The following is a 17,203-nucleotide window of genomic DNA, read 5'->3' as shown; positions in this document are numbered from 1 at the left end:
AGAGCCCCAAGAGCCACTGCCTGCACCCATCCTGACCAGCAGCTGGAAAAGCACTGCCCTGGCTGCAGAGCCACACACAAACCCCACGGGCTGAGCTCTGCACTAAAATATTTATGTGCTTTTGAATTATACAATTCAAAAAGGGGGGGAAAAAAGCACTCGCAAGTCAAGTTTTTACCCTTTTGCAACAGAACTTAGCAATCAAATTGATTGCACTTTTCAAGCTGGTGTAAACCCCCTTCCTGAACAAAGTCCTTTGCATCCACTTTAGCCAAGCACCTTTTTTTGCAGCTGATATATAAACCTTTGAAAATAAGTTTGAGGAGAGACTGACAACCTTGAAACCTCAAGAGCAGCATGGCATTGACGGGCGCAGCTCCCTGAGCTGAGTATTATAGATAGATTTTAATTTCATTTTAACAAAATAGCTGTCTCCAGTGGAAGAAGCATCAAGAGCTAAATGAGGACCCGTCTTGAGCTGAATCACGTTGAACAGACCTCGGCACTGTCATTGATTTTCTGGGAAGAAAAAAAATGCCTCTGGCTACTAAACCAAATTAGTAGTCACTGATGACCAATTATTTTGCCCCACTGTGGACAGGGAGGCGTACTAAAATTCCAGTTTGTCAGACCCAAGGCTCTCTTCTCAAACGCCTTTCAACAAGCGTGTACCAAAAATCTCTCAGATGGTTCTGACGCCTTCCTGTTTTCGGCAACTTCTCCTTCTCCAAAGTTTTAATGAGCTGCTGCTCTGAGAACAGCCTGCCACAAAGTGAGCCTTTCCCTGCACGATGGAGCACTATTTGGCATCGGCACAAATCACAGCTGTCAGGATTTATACACACATACACAAAAAAGTGTCAGCCTAATGTTTGCAAATTATAATTACCATTTCTCTTGCATGTCCCTGGTGCCTTCATTTTAGATAAATCCCAGCTCTGAGGTATCAGCTGCAAAGCACTGAAGGCTCATATTGAATGGAATAGATTTAACTAGTTTGTAGCTCATTTAAGGCCTACACTGTTTTATTTTAATATTGTTAATACTTTATTATACTTTTTAACACTGTTTTCACAGTAAAATAGCCTATTAGGAGGCTGCAGCTTCTTTTCCAGGGGATGTCTGACAGACTAGAATTCCACATTGTATAACCAAGTTAGCAGGTGCTTGTCATTCCAGTTGAAAATAGGTCTGTACCCTGACTCTTGAAAGTAAATTAGAGAGATTCTATTAAAGAGACAGGAAATGTTCCAGGGATAATAGTTTTGAAAATGTGCACAGATAAATTTTAAAATATTTAGGAAATGTCAGCATTAGAAGTGGCTCCAACTATTTGACTATAAAAGGAAGCAGATGAGTATTTTTTTCCCTACAATTATAAATAATTTGTTACATCCTATCAGAACTTCTTTGCCTTTCCTTTCTGTGGCAGGGTGCTTGTGCCAAAACAAGGAGATCTGAGTTACTGTGAATGAGATAGGTTTTAATGTGCAATAAGCATTTCCAGAGGATGCTTCCCCTGCTCTCCCTGCAGCATCTGCAGACAGCAACAGCAAAATCCTCCCTGTTCAGAGCGACATCTGGGCAGGGTGACAAAAGGAAAGGGAACACACAAGCCATTGATCCCTGTCCTTAAGTAACACTAAGGCCAAAGGACATTTACCCAAAGGCCAGCTGCAAGTAAGGGCTGTCACATTGCCAAGCAGCACCAATACCAGGGCCAAATTCCCCGCCCCTCTGCTGAGATCAGGCTTTGACCTACAAAGGAAAAGCCACCTCGCTGAGATCTCTTCAGTCACCCTACAGAGGTGTTCCCTGATGTCCCCTGCTCTTCCCCACTCTCTCAGAGTTTCTCTCAAAGGAGGAAAAGCCAGGTGAAGCCTCACATCCTACAGCCCCACCAGGGCTTATATATAACCGAGCACACGAGTCATTCCCACCGATTTGAGAGGCAGTTCATGCGTGCATCATTCCAGGCATGATTCTATACTTTGCTGGATCAGGACTTAAATGTGATTAATCACACGGCAGGGAAGGATCTCTGAAAAGCATCAGCCCAAATGTGTCCTTTCAAGCATTTACTTACAAGCCAGCTGTGGACTATCAGTCACCAACTGGCTGGTCCACTGGAGATGGTAAAAGTCACCTCCATAGAGGTAGGAAAACACATTCAACTTCAAAAAAGAGCCCAAAAATCAATAATCAAAGGCTGCACACAAAGGCTTAGTGCTTTCCTGCATCCCTCCCTGCTATTCCTGCACACCAGGAAAGCTCCTGCCTTGGAGAGCAAAGGGACAGCAGCAAACAAGCAATGCTCACCATGTGCTTGTGTCAGGAATACCAACATTTACACCACACTACAATACTGGAGACCCAAACAGTTAATAACGCACTTTACCACTGGTTTGGCTCATCTTTTAACCTTTTAAATATTCTGCCCAGCTCTGATCAGCATGAAATGCCAAACAGGAAGGAGAGGAAAGAAGAGGGGACAAAGGGTAAATGTCAGCATTGCCTTTGGCACTGGGTGTCTCCAGATAACGGTCTGGAGCAGCAGAGCTGATTTGCAAGCAAAGGCTTGAAAAGCCCTGCAGCATGTGATCTATGAAACAGGAGGCCTGCAGAAGGATGTCTCCTCTGATATGAATGTCCCCTTGGGATGGATATTGCTGGATTGCACATCCAGCATCATTAGAAAACACAACCATAGATTAGGCTGTTTTGAAGCATGTGGTGTGCAATAATTAAGTAATAAAAGTCACCACAGGGGTGAAGGAACAAGAAACAGAAGAGTTACTATTTGCATACAGGCTGCTGGCGCCCTCCGTGATCATCAAGGATTCTCCAGGCTGCTAAAAGCTGGCAGCTGTCAATTCTGGACCCACTCCTGCCACAAACCATGAAGCACCAGCTCACTCTGTGGCATGTGGGCTCTTTGCAGAAACAGGTGGAGCTGGTGGCCCAGAAGCAGCCCGGCAGCTACCCCAAGTCCCCAGTGTCCTGCAATTGGTCTGCACAGGGACAGGCAGGAACAGCAGTGCCTCTGCTGTGGGAGCTGCAGCTGAGGGCTCTGCAGGCTACAGGTGGGAGCAGAGCTAGAGGTGAGAGCTCCAGTCATCAGCTGCTGCCAAGATGGGAAAAGCTCCTCCTTAGCAAAGTGTGCAAGGACAAGGACCAATAAAACTTGAGCTTGAGGTCCTTCATCACCTTCAAGTGTTTGCTTCTGGGGGAAAGGAATAGCAGCAGCATTATGGGAATTACTGATTTGCCAGGTCTGCCTCCCATGGTGGCTGATGAAGAATCCTCACTTGCAATGAGCAAGACTCAACAATTTCAGGCTACAGCTTTGCCACAAGCTGGTCAGGTTAATGCCACCTTAGAGAGCTGAATGGGACACTGGCCAACAAGCAACTACCTTTTTAGTCTTTTTCTAGAACCTGGGTCATGTGCAGCTCCTCCCAGATCCCCGAAATCCTCTTTCAAGGGGCAAATACACCTGCTGTGTGCAGCTGAGGCACCAGACCAGGGCTCAGCATTGCAGCTCCTCTTTCTGCTGCAGACACCTGACCATCTGCATTGGGTCCATTTTTAGCTCTATTTGGGCTGCTTAGGACAGCACTTACTCCTCTCACCATCCATCATTTCACATTTGCAGCCTTTGGTGCACCACACCAGAGAGATTTCAATAGCAAAAGCAGTGCTATTTTAGCAAAACACACTTGGCACCCAGGGGTTCTTCCCGTGGAGGGAATCCAGCCAGAGCTGCTCCATTGGGTACCAGCTGGGAAATGCTCTCCTGAAGCTCTAGCAAGGCCCAAAGTTGAGCTGCAGCATGTGGTGCCCCATGGTCCTTCCAGCACATCAGGGCTCAGACAGAGCTGCTGAAACCTGCCCTATAAAAGGTTGTACAATTGTTCCAGTTCTGGGAAATGCCCTGGCACAGGTTACCACAGGTGTGTGCAGGCTGTGGTGTGTTCACTGAAAATGACTGTGGGTTTGAGGTTTCCTGAAGAGGAGAAAGCCTTTCCCAGTGTGAAGCTTTATTCATGTTCTCACCACTGTTCAGGAGCAGAGATGCGAGCCAGCATGAGGAGGCAAAGATGACATTGGTGTCTTTTCAATGTTTTCCAGGCCTTCCACTCCCATTTTTGACCTCATGCAACACAGATACAAGGAACTGTGGATGGAGGAGCAGAGAGCCCGAACTGTAGTCCAGCACATGGTGAAGAAAAAGGTGGGAATAGTCCAGCAAAGCTTTCCCCTGATGTGCACAGCACTACTGGGCACAACCCCCCACTGTCCTACCCCACAAGGGACAATGGGCTGCTCCCAGCCCTGGAAAGGGCTCTCAGCTGGAAAACATCCCCCTGACTACTACAAGGCTGATGAAGCCTAACACAGATGAGCATCCCCCTGCCAGGAGCCCCACAGGCTGTCCTTTGGACATCAGCTCTGCTCAGGTTTCCTGTGACAGTGACCACAACAAAGGAACAACCAGCAAATGCTGAAAGGACAGCCCCAGCCCTGAGCCTGGCATGGTGTGGTTGATGCAGCACCCACAGCAGCTGTTGGAGTGTAAGTCTGTGCTGTTAAACACACCAACGTTGTAGTATCATTTAAAAGCAGCCAATGACTGTTTTATTAGTTAATGGCTCAAAGAAGAGTCGGGCTAATATGGTAATGACCAATTTCAATGGGCTTACTGCCATCACAAACTGTGCTTTATAGTTGAAGTGCAGGAATACAGTGTCCTTAATTAGCAGTTATTTTATGAATACACCAGCCTGGGACATTGGAAAGTGCATCCCTACTTTATCTATTAATGACTGATGTTTTTAATCACTAAGTTGCCTCCATCAAGCTCCCAAAGCCTGCAGCCACCAATTACTGAGTTAAGCAACACAAACCTGTATCCTAGACCACAGAGCAGACAGATTCTCAGGGTATCCAGGTACCTGCACTGGCTTGTGCTGGGATTGCTGAGCACTGTGACCTGCAATTAATCAGGAGAGCCAGGAAACCTCCCCATGGTGGGGTTACTGGAAGTGACTTTCCCAGTTAGGGATGAGCCATTGCTCAGGGCACAGGGCTTCCAGTGGGCAGCAGCCACCTCCCTGGGATGCTCTATAAAGCAGGCACTGAAAGCTGACAGCTGCTCGTGTGTTTTAACTATCAGCATTGGCTGCATGGACATTGAAAACTCCCCAGATCATGAAACTGTGATCATCAGCCCAAAGCAACTTCTGGCCTCATCCATCCCAGTGTCACTGCATTGCATGACACAGAGCTGATGTGCATGGCTGTGCAGCAGTTGGAGCCCACTCGTGTTTCCTTTGGTTGCAGACAAGAGAAGGGCAGCACTTGGAGCCCACTGGTGTTTCTTTTGGTTGCAGACAAGAGAAGGGCAGCACTTGGAGCCCACTGGTGTTTCCTTTGGTTGCAGACAAGAGAAGGGCAGCACTTGGAGCCCACTGGTGTTTCCTTTGGTTGCAGACAAGAGAAGGGCAGCAGTTGGAGCCCACTGGTGTTTCTCTCTGCTTGCAGATCGGCGAGGTGCGCGAGAACCGCACCACATTCCTGCGCACGCACCCACTGCCGGTGAAGGAGGAGTCCTTCTGGCACCTACAACGCTTCGAGAAGGTATGGGCCCCCCACAACCCATCCCCTGACCAAAGACAACTTTTCTGGGCCCCTACAAGCACCTGATTGAAATCAGGGACACTCTCCAACCTTGCCCACATGCCCCAATAATATCCTTAGCACACAGTGAATGAGGTTTTTAACTCAGAGCTCCCCATGACCCAGATTTCAAATGGTCCCAAATATGTTCAACCATCAGCCCCTTTTGAACATCAGGCTGGGATATTTTTTGCCAGCCATAAGCCCTGGAAGAGAGGCAGCAGTTGACCAGATAACATTTTTTTACTTCTGTGCACTTTCACAAGCTTTCTGAGCTGAGAAGTATCTTTTTATATCTCGCTGTTAGTACAGGGGTGGCCTTTGCTCTATAAGTGCCCTAAACAAGCAGGACAGTCACACCTTCCTTTTGGGACCCTGCCATTTCATCAGCTCTCACCATAACTAATTCAAACCACACCAGATGTTTCAAGAAGCTTTTCCACCCCAGGATTAGAGCTTTCCAGAAAGCCTGCACTCTTGATATCTCTCTAAAGTGCCTGATTGACAATATTCACCCTGAGACAAAGCAAAGGGTCTGGCCAGGTTAGAGACATCCATGACACTTCCTTTAATTGATCCAAATAAGAGCCAAGGTGAAGAGTTCTTGTTCTAGTGATGGGATCTGAACTTCTCCCTGAATTCATCTGTGCAACCTGCTGTGCTCTGGGGTACTTGTTAGAATTCCATTAGCTTTGTTTGTGGTATAAAGTATATGGAAACTTAGAGTGAAGAGCTAGGGGAGGTTTTAGGAGAGGAGGGAAAAGAGCTGGACCAGTGGAATGGAAAGGAGACACCAGAAAGTGAAAGCACTGAAACCTGCAGGGAGTTTACATGGCCAAAATCATACTTGGCATTGATAGATATCACTGCAAAAAGCTCTCAGCTCTCTGTCCTGGCCCTTCTTCTGGTGGAGTTATTTTTTCTGCCACGCTGTTGATTTCTAACCACAGTTTAAAACAGCGAGGGAGCTCTGTGATTTCCTGAAGGTAATTTACTTGTACAAGTTGGAGAGTTTTGCCCAAGAAATGTGCTTTGCACCACCTTGATGTATTCCTCTCCCATCCTGTCTAAGAGTGCCCGATTAGCATATGTCAGTAATCATTTATCCCCACTGCCTGTCAGCTCGGAGCTGCTGCTGCGGCGACGGCAGTGAGAGAACATGATCGATCGCTGTTAAACAGATTGTGAGAGTCACACGAGATCCTGGGGCAAGCCTCCTCTTTAGAGCTCCTCTCACCCCAGACCTTTCCATCACTGTTCATTTTTCAGCCTGGGTTTTGCTTTGTGTTTTCCCTTTTGTTTCATCCATGGTTGTGGTTGGGTTCCCACCCCAGCCACAGCTCTCAAAACCTTCAAATCTCTCCTTCTTCTCTTTCTCCATTTTCTTCTTCTCCTTTTCCCTTCCTTCTCAGAAGCAGCATCCAGGGAGGAGGGACAGCTCATTTTGCACAGCCTTTGCAGATTTTCCACACTCCTCCTTTCTCATTGCATTACCCTGGATGGTTTGCCTTTCCCCAGTTACAGACCTAACAGGCACAGCCCACATTAGAACTTGGATCAAGGAATTTGTTACTCACTTGACCTTCAGCAGGTGGTTACCTCCATGGAAAAATAACTCCTCTTGAACATCCATAAATGTTTGCCCAGTTAAAAGCAGCAACAACCTGAAAGAAGTTAAGGGTTCACAAAGATATTTGGTGGTCTCCAAACTGTTTTTTAACTACTCCTCTAAAGGTGGCTTCTACAGCGATGATGGAATGGTTTTGAAAGCCAGACTGACCTAACCCAGGGACTCCAGGAGTCAATGTCAGTCCCTCCTTTACTGAGGTGACAAATGACCAAAACTCAGCCTCTAATCCATATAGCACCCTCATCCTACTGTGCAAGAAGAATATGAAAAGCAACCACAAAAATATCACTTCACAGAAAGCTTGTTAGCAGACTCCATCTACATATTCCTACCAGCCTTTGGTGGCTCTGACCAGTATAGAAGATGCTTATGACTTGGGAAATACTCCAGACCCTGGGCAAGAATATTCAGAGACTCCATTGCCTGACCACAGCCTCACTTTAAACTTTATTTCCATGTGATCCAAGGCAGGTGTGAGGTCCAGGAGTGTGATATTCTCAAGCCACTCACCCTTCTGGTCAGTAAGTCACCTCATCATCTGGAGCAACACCTTTCAGTCTAGCCTGCTCTGGGTCTGAGTGGAGCAACACCCAGTCACTGAAAAAGTTATAATCCAAAACAGGAGCAGGAGGAAGGTGAGATTTTGTTCCTTTAGGCCCATAAAAATCATCAAGAAGGATTTTTTTATTCCCACCATGACCCCTTACGGAAATCTGCAGAAACTGGGCATGGATATCTCTGCTGGTTCTTAAACTGGGCTTCCCATTCAGTCCCTGGCACCATGAAAGATTGCCCAATAAGTGGAAGAGAAGAAAACAAAGGAGATTTTCCCTCCCCACTAATTGCATCTGCTTGCTCCCTGCATTGCCAGAGCTGCATGACATTACATAGTCATTCAGTCAGTAAAGTATGGACAAATTGACTATATTTTCATTTGGATTTAAGTTTCAGCCCCACTGCTTTAGAATAATGGCCCACACTGTTAAGCTAACTGGGTGATTTACAGGCTCTCCCACACCGGGTGCTCCTCTGTCTCACTCTGCTGGACTGACCTGGCCCCCGGTCTCCTGGGCCCCCCAGCTCACCAAGACAAACAGGCCACAATCCTGTCCTGATGGGCAGTTCATTAGGGAAAGTTGCTGCATTGAAGTGGTTTTTTATTTATTTTTCTTTAACTAAACCAAGCAGATGTTAACTCCTTGCTCACCTCCTCAAGATGCTTCTACTGCCCTCCTCTTCCTTAGCCCTGCCCCAAAGCAAACAGCCTCTGCCTTGCTTTGCCTGCAGTGACACAATTCCAGGGCTCAGGTTTTGCCAGCATGGCTGGGACTTGCACCAAAATTTAATTTATTTGTAGGTGTGGGACTACATTCCCTGGGGACTGTACTCTCAGGCACCCAGCATGGACATAAATTATGGAATCATATAATGGTTTGGGTTGGAAAAGGACCTTAAAAATCATCTTGTTCCAATCCCCCTGCCATGAGCAGGGACATCTTCCACTGGACCAGGTTGCTTAGAGCTCCATCCAGCCTGGCCTGGAACACTTCCAGGGATAGGGCAGCCACAGCTTCTCTGGACAACCCATTTCAATGCCTCACCACCCTCACAGGGAAAAAAAAAATAATCTAGTATCTAATCTACATCTACTCTCTTTCAATTTGAACCCATTCTTCCTTGTCCTGTCACTCCAGGTTCTTTTAAATAGTCTTGCCCCACCTTTCCTGTAAGTTCCCTTCAGGTCACCCCAAAGCCTTCTCTGTTCCAGACTGAACTATCCCAATTCTCTCAGCCTCCAGTCCCCCATGTTCAGTGGCTGTGTCCTGTCCCTGTGTCACTCCTCACCTGCTGGCTCAGGCAGAATTGTGTCAGCCAAACTCAGGAAAGGACGTTACTGTCCAAATGCAGGATCTCCACCTGCATCAGGCTGGGGTGAGGCTCCAGCCACCTCCAACTGAACATTTGATAGTCACTATCCACACCAGTAAGTCAATGCTGGCCACCCCCAATATATTTCCAGAGCTCTATCAAGTCACGGAGGATTCAGGCAGCAACAAAGCAGCAACACAGGACAGAATTCACCAATGTGTCAAAACAGCTGCGTGCACCTCCTGTCACTGACACACACCAGGGTTCTTCCTTTGCTCATTAGAGAATCCCAGCTCACAGAGACACTCAGGTGGATTGTTTACTTGACCAAGCAAGGGGAAGGAAAGAAAATGCAGCAACTTTGGACAAGACTTTTGTCACCGTGCGCTGCCTCCCCGAGCAGATGAAACGCGCGGCGCGCGATGCGCGATATGAATAAGCGATAAGCAATTGACGAGCAAGTGTTCGGGTACCTTGGCAAAAGACTTAATTTGCAACCTGGCACAAAATCAAAGGCTCTGTCAACGGCTGAGCGGCTCTCCTGCGTATGCCTTGCATTACCTGGGAAAGCTCTGTCAGGTAAATTTCCACTGAAAGTAATTAGAGGAATCCCCACTGTATAAACTTTGCAGCAAAAATTCTGGGCTCCGGAATTTGATTCTCACCAGGGATCCGATATCTGCTCACAGCCTGATCCTTCGTCAGAATTAACAGCTAAGGTTTAACACGTACACACAAAAATGTTCCGCATTTTTTTTTAATGCCTTACCTCTATTTTTGTCTATAGAGCTGAACTGACAAGCACAGCTCATGTAATCTTGCAGCTGTTTTCTTGTCAGAAAAGCCACAGATTCTGCTTAAATAACCTGGGCTTGATACACACAGCACACAGGGCTGGCTGTTCAGGTGCAGCATTGGTCCTCTTGGGTTTAAGGGCAGAAAAACTTCTGGGACTTGGAGTGTTAAAAACTCCTCTCCTGGGGTCTAAATAGTGCTTAAATAATAAAGCAATGAGTTCAAGAGCTTCCTGGCACCACACTACCAGATCAATCCTCCCTTCAGCTGGGACTTTGACTGACCAAAAAGAATTAAAATCAGTGTTAGCTGATGGTTGTTCAATGGCCCAAGTGACATGAGCTGGTGGCTCCCAGCCCTGCAGTAACAATCCAAAGCAGCATCACTGGCCGGTGGCAGGCACAATGCAAAGAGACCACAACACGCTGCAGGGCCCCAAACAGGCAGCACAGACCCAGCTGCCCTGGGCACCATCCCTGCACGTCTCCTCTAGGGCCACCGCAGACATGTCACCTCCCACCCACGGCCGCTGCATGGCTAACTGCAGGCTCTGGGCCCCTGTCACCATCACTACATTTCCTTGCAGATTCTGGAGGTTTTCTTGTTTTGCCTCCACAGTCAAAGATTCCAGCAATACAATTGCTCAAATCACAGCAAAGCATTTTCATGACCCAGGTTGTCCCACTATCCCTTGTGCCCTGGACACTCAACCTCTCATCCCACCCAATGCTGCCCTCTGTCACAGAATATTTTGGCTTGGAAGGAGCCTTTAAGAGCCATCTAGTCCAGTTCCCCTGCAGTGAACAGGGTCATCCTCAACCAGATTGTGTTTCTCAGAGCCCCATCCAACCTGACCTTGAATGTTTCCACAGATGGAGCATCCACCACCTCTCCGGACAACACGTCCAAGTATTTCAACGCCCTAATTGTAAAAAACTTCTTATATTTTTTTCTCAGTTGACTCTCTCTTAGTAAAAAACATTACCTGCTATGCTCAACACTTCCCTCAGATACAGAGGAACCATCACTCCTGTGCCATGTCCACTGCTCTGGACATCTCCTGATTAACACAGGAAAACAACACCCTCCTGTGCAGCTGTACAGCCTAGATCACCTCCAGGGCAGGCTCCACCTACAGCCAAGCCCCAGTAGCCAAAGGCAGCCCAAGGAACTGTTGGCAGCTGATTCCCATTGCTCTCCTGGAGATTCTCACTCATGAAGGAAGAGATTTTGGGTGCTCACAGCTTGTGGCAGGGTGAAACCACATATGCTGTGCTGGGTTATGGGTGAGCACCTGCCATGGCTGCCAATGCACAGCTCCATGGAAATGCTTTTTAAATGGGTTTGGGATTTCATCCACGGCGCTGTTCTGACTTCTGCAGAAATGCTATTTATCAAGATGACTTTAAGTAAAACCTTGCCTGGCATGAAAAGGGTCAGGATTCAGATGTCAAGCACGTGAGGTCACTGTGAAAGCTGCCAGCTCTGGTCTGACCCTGAAACATCTGCCAGGGAGGTGGGGGGCACACCCCAGGTTACAGCTCCAGTGCGTTAATTCTTCTTTCCTCATGCTGTTGTCCAGACCAAATGACCAGCAAAACCCAGCAAATATCTGTGGCATTATTTTCAGGAAGGAAAAAAAAAAAAAAAAAAAAAAAAAAAACTAACACAAATCTCCATGGGACATTGAATACGGCAGCCCAAAATTGCCAAGCAGTGTTTGAAACCTTCCTGGGCTTGAAGCAAATAAAGATCATTTAGCCCGGGCTCCCTTGTCCTGCATTTCCCTCTGTTCTTAGAAAGGTGGGGAAAGAAAAATCAACCCCATTCGTTAAGCCAGTTAAGCACACTCCTGGCAGGAAAAGCCACATTATTTGTAACCCTAATAATCCAACACTCACCTCTGAGCACAGCTCATCTTGGACAGAATAACGTCTGTTTTAAAAGTACCTGCCTCTCTCTAACTTGTCATGGCATTTGTTGACAACCCTATTGAAAGCCGCTCTCGATGCGGCTGTGAAGGATCTTTCAGCACCTCTTTCTCTTTCCTAGACAGTTTTTGAAAGGGAGGGGAGAAAAAGAAAAAAGCCATCAATACAGGGGGAAAAAGGCATCAGCAGCCAACATCGGCTGATGAAGCGCCTCACCTGGGCCCCCAGCACACCGCCTCCAATTAAATCAAAATGGTTTGTTTTTAATGGTCTTTTACACTGACAAGTGGGCTATCATTCCAGGCCTAGAGAGCTGTCAGGGAGCCGAGGCAAATCCTCCGTTGATAATGCCCAATGCTTCCAATTAGGAGCCGAGGCCGCTCCTGGCGCACTAACGATTCCCCAGCCTCCCCCAAGGCCCCTTCGGCGCTGGCTGTTTCGTCTCCGCTCTTCCTCCGCCGCAAATTACTGACACAAAACGGAGGCGCCCCGGTGCCTCCTCACCACGCCGGGCCCCGGCCCTGTTGGATTTAATGAGGCGATGGAAGTTTTTGCGGATCTTTCGCTAAATTCTTTTCTTGTTTGACAGCTGCTTGAGTGTTGACCTTATAAAAGATTTAGTGTTTCTCATTATTTTCTGTCAAGCTTTACAAGCGGTGGCTTCGCGGAAAATCATTTGCATCTCGATGTGCGCGCACGCGGGGTGTTTTTTTGGTTTTTTTTTTGTTTTTTTTTAATATATATATAATTTTTTTTTTTTTTTATTTTGTCTGTACAGGGATGCTCGGCACGCTGAGTGTCAGTGTGTGTACCCTACCCCTCTCTGTATTGTTTGTTTTACTCCCTCCTCCCTCCCTTTCCTGGGAAAAAAAAAAAATCCACTGTTTTGTGTTGTTTTGGAGGGGAAAAAAAAAAGGAAAAAATAAGCGCCAGGATTTGTTAGACTCCTGTAAATGAAGGAGGGTTTGGAAAAGAGAAAAAAAGGAAAATAATAGAGATTGGTTTCCTGTAAAGTGAGCACAGGAAAGTGTTTTGTCACCCGCTAAAAGGATTCGATCAAATGGATGATGGAGGAACCAGGCTGAGTCCCGGTGCAGCTTTGTTGTTAAAGTGAAAAATGGTGCAAGGCTGGGGAGCTGCCTGGGAGCAGGTGGGCAGAGCCAGGCAGGTGCTGGGAGAGGAACAGGGACAGCCACGTCTCCGTGGATCCTTCCAGGCCACGAGGAGAGCCTGGTGCTGTTCATTACTTGCTTCAGGCCTTTCCATGGGCACCACAAACCACTAAAGGCAGCTCCCGTAACTAAAACTCCTCCCTTAAGCTGAGCTTATTTTGCACCCAAGGGTGCTCACAGTGCCCAGCAGCTACAGCACCCACAAAACCCTGCTCAGTCTCTGGGGTTTGCTGCCATCAGGGGAGCTCTGACTTCCATGCACCAGTTTGGCCTTTCTGCATCTCACATGCAATTTATCATCCCTCAATTAACACACCTGCCTTAATGTACCTTCCAATTTAACACATTATTATAACTGTGAAACTCTAAAGATAACACCCCTCAAATACATATTGAAGTTTTAGGAGTGGTAATTATTTTTCTTTCCCCTCTAATTCTGTGAAGCTAACACTGACATCACAGCGTCCCAGCTGCACGGGTCCTGCAGGTTTTCATTTGTCAATAATAAATGAAATGAACAGCAGCAAACATTGCTCCTCAGCAGCAGCTGGAGCCCATGGCAGCTCCATCATCCTGCAAAGAAAACCTTTCAGCTTTTTCCTACAAACCAGATTCCTGTCCTGCTGCAGCCAGTGCTCCAAACAAAATCCTGGCATTAACAACCCATAACTGCAGCAGAGTAATGGCAAAGATCATCAGCTGTCTCTAGAGGAGGTACCTTTGGGTTCATCATTTAAAATATGAATTAGAAGAATCAGATGAGGATTCATCACTGGCATTGACTGCTCACCACCAGTCTCTGTCATAAAAAGACCTTTGACCCGAGGACACCCTTATCTGGACTCTAATGACTGGGAGGGTTTCTCATTTTTTAAAACAGCACTTGCCCCTGTCCTACACCTGGTGCTCCCCACTCACTCATGCTGAGGGCAGGAGCTGGCATCCCTCACAACTTCCTCAAGGCTCTGCTCACTTTAATTACTGCCAGCTGTGGCTCAGTGGGACATTCCTCACCCAGGAGCTTTGCACCGAGACTGGAGTGAATAAACTGCTGTTTCCTCTCCCATGGCATCCCCCCCATCTCAGGCAGAAATGTCCCTGTGCCCAGTTCCCAGCACTGGTGGATGGGGGAGCATGACAGGAAGGCAGAGGAACATTCAAGAGAAGCAGCTCAGCTGTCCTTATCTGCAAGCACTGGATTTTTCTAACAATCCCAGCTGCAATGGAAAAACTGCTGCATCTTTACTGGCAGGTTGGAGTTGGAACAACCAGGGATTGTCCCTGCCAGCTCTCTGGGGTTACCCACCTCCTGCAGCAGCCCCTGGTTCTGCCTTCCCCACCTCTCCCTCCCCAAGAGGGGTTATGTCACTGCTGCTATTTGTGAGAAAACAAAAACATCCAGAAACAGCTGTCTGAAGTTAGGCGCTCAAATGCATATTTAAGTACCTGAACGCCTTCCTTCAGAGAGGGGGAATAGCTAAATACGCTTTGTTTGTCTTGATTAATGAGATCACTAGCAAGCTTTTCAGGGCAAAGACTGCTCTGTATTTTTACATATGCAAAACCTGACATCCAGCCAGCCTGCGCAGGGTGGATGGGGGAAGCGGGAGGCAGCTCAGCACAGCCCCACAAGGCAGATGTAAGGCACAGGGAATTATGCTGGGGCAGGCAGAGCCCGTGGCCCCCCATGGAAAACACTCCAGTCCCAGTCGCCACATCTCCCGTGCAGGTTTGCTGCACACAGCTGCGTGTGAGCCCCACTGCTCACCCTAAAGGGCCCTGGGACCTTTCTACCCCCAGATTACTTCCCTTTTTTTTTTATTGTCATGGGCATTTTTTCACCCTGTCCTCACTCAAAGGTGATTCCTGGGCAGCTGATGCTGCTTCAGTGTTTTTAGGACAGGTCACATAAGAGCTCCTGTCCTCACCAGGGAGCTCTGAGCCCATCCTGGCCCCTCAGTGAAGCACCCAAGTCCAGTGTTGTAGAAAACAACTCCTATTTATTTCAGGGCCCACCTTAGGGCATGGCAGCCTTTGAAAATGTCAGACAACAAACACACCATAAAAAAACTACAGGGTCTTGATGCTAGAGCAGGATAAGAATCTCCTGAAGTCAATCAGAAAGATACTCCTCATTTTAAGCAGGTTAAGTGTTTAATTTCAGCTGGAGACACATCTCCCAGTCAGGCAAAAGCCCTTGTGCAATCTGCAGTCTCCTCCCTGTCTGTGCTTCAACCTATTTTCTGCAGCTGGCTCCTGGCTATAACCAATCCTCTCTCTGCTGCTTTCCTCATAGGTTGAGCCTCATCTCAGGACTTTTCCAGACCCTGAATCCCGTAAAAAGGCTCTCAGTGCCTCCCATTGAGGGGTGTCTGTGTGCTGTCCCCTTCCCAGAGGGCCCCCACAGCAAGGACGGTGCTGGGCATAGCCCTTGGACCCTGGGATTCCACATGCAATAGACTTCCTCTCAGGTTTTACAGAGTTATGCTAATGCAGATATAGCCAAATAAATCATAAATATAAGAGGAACAATTCTGTCTCAGCCTGTTCACTGCTTTGTGTCAGGTGCACAACACAGCCTGAACAGCACAATTGTCATGATGCTCAGGAACAGGGCAGTGCTCACACCAGCACAGCCCCACAGGGAGGCAGGACAGGCTCCTTCCCTGCTGGTTCTGGACAAATAGATTGGATGAAGCCATATCCTAGCGGATATCAAATCTGTAATATCTCATCAGGCCTTATTTCTTTGCCAAAAAAAGCTTCCCATCAGTGCCTGATTCAGCAAAGCCATTGCCTGTGTGAAGGAATTCAAACACCTGCTTTGAGTGCTCTGCCAAACTGGGGCCTCACCACAGGCGATGCTTCTGCTTTAAGGTGGCTCCAGCCAGCTCCACACATCTTCCAACAGCTGCTGGTGCCTGGAGTCCCACAGGGCTGAGCCTCTCCAAGCACTCACTGAACAAACTCAAAGTCTACAAACACCAACTCAACATCACAGCACCCAAACCCACAGGCTCAGTCAGGAACCAACACATTTGGAATCCACCTTCTCCCAGCAGAGCATTTCTCTTCAAATAACACTTGGTTAAAAGTGCCATTATTTAAACTGTGGATCTCCATTATTACTAAAGGAATAATTGATATCTCTTACACAGCCTGCTTCTCACATCTACCATTACAGCTCAGAGTTCACCAGCTTTTTAAGCAAAATTATCTTCTAGTTTTCATATTCACTCTCCCATTGGCACTTGGAGAGCTCAGATGTGTTCACCCCAGAGCTCTGGGAGGTGACATCTGCTGTGATGGGCAGCCCCAACTGCATCCTGAGCTCAGGTGGATGTGCCAGCATGATTTTGCCCCCACACCTTGGCGCTGGGCTACAAAAAGCCACGAGCAGCCAAAAGACATGAAAAACCCATGCTGAGCTCAGGGCTCATTGCCCCTCAGATTTCCAGCCAAACCTTTAACCCCAAACCTCAAAGACAAGAGCTCTTTATAACATTACACTGCATTGCTCAAGATGAAACAACAAAGTAAATTGCAAGAGCAGCTTTTCTTACCCCTCAGGACAATGAAGGCTCCCCAGAAGCTGCTCCATCATTTCCCACACCCCCTCTTTAGGGCAGCTTGTACCTCAACCTGCCCTTTTATAGGGAAGGAGCTGTAACAAACTCCACCCTGCCCACACCTGAGCTAAGGGAGGAACAAAATCACCTGCTCCACACCGGGAAAACCCTGGTACATGGTTGCCTCTTTTTAGTACAGGCCTCTAAATAAAACCCATCTAAAATAATGAGGGGAATAACAGCAGGGCCTGCCAAGCTGGCAGAGGTGGATTATAACCAGAGACCTTTCCCACCTCCCCAGGGAGGGAGGAAGCTGGGCCTTAAATGACTTGTCTTGCTAAAAATGACACTATTTACGGGAGTGTGAGAAACCCAGGCATGAGATTTGTCCTTCTGCCTGCTGGGAGCCACATCCAGCTCTCAGCCCAGCCACAGCATCCGTGTCCTCCTGCAGCAGCCACTGAGGTCCCTGAGGTGTGCTCAGGGAAGGAAGCACCTCCAGAGAGTCCTGCCGGGCTGGGCAGGGCTGGCACGGAGCGGTGTGAACCAAACCCCTGT

At 47.7% G+C, this 17,203-nt stretch overlaps 1 protein-coding gene across 1 annotated transcript in view; it reads left to right on the top strand.

The window, feature by feature from the left end:
* CFAP77 (cilia and flagella associated protein 77) overlaps positions 1 to 15,608 on the top strand; it is a 57,340-nt gene extending 41,732 nt beyond the window's left edge. Inside the window, exons 4-6 of the mRNA XM_068211182.1 lie at positions 4,132 to 4,234; positions 5,545 to 5,640; positions 15,373 to 15,608. Coding sequence (XP_068067283.1) covers positions 4,132 to 4,234; positions 5,545 to 5,640; positions 15,373 to 15,441 — 268 coding nt within the window. The 3' untranslated portion in view covers positions 15,442 to 15,608. The remainder of the gene's footprint in view (positions 1 to 4,131; positions 4,235 to 5,544; positions 5,641 to 15,372) is intronic.
* The last annotated feature ends 1,595 nt before the right edge of the window (positions 15,609 to 17,203 follow it).

The sequence above is a fragment of the Anomalospiza imberbis genome, chromosome 21 (genome assembly GCF_031753505.1).
Source record: "Anomalospiza imberbis isolate Cuckoo-Finch-1a 21T00152 chromosome 21, ASM3175350v1, whole genome shotgun sequence".
NCBI lineage: Eukaryota > Metazoa > Chordata > Aves > Passeriformes > Viduidae > Anomalospiza > Anomalospiza imberbis.
The sequence above is the reverse complement of the archived record's forward strand: the minus strand, read 5'-3'. Positions and strand labels throughout refer to the sequence as shown.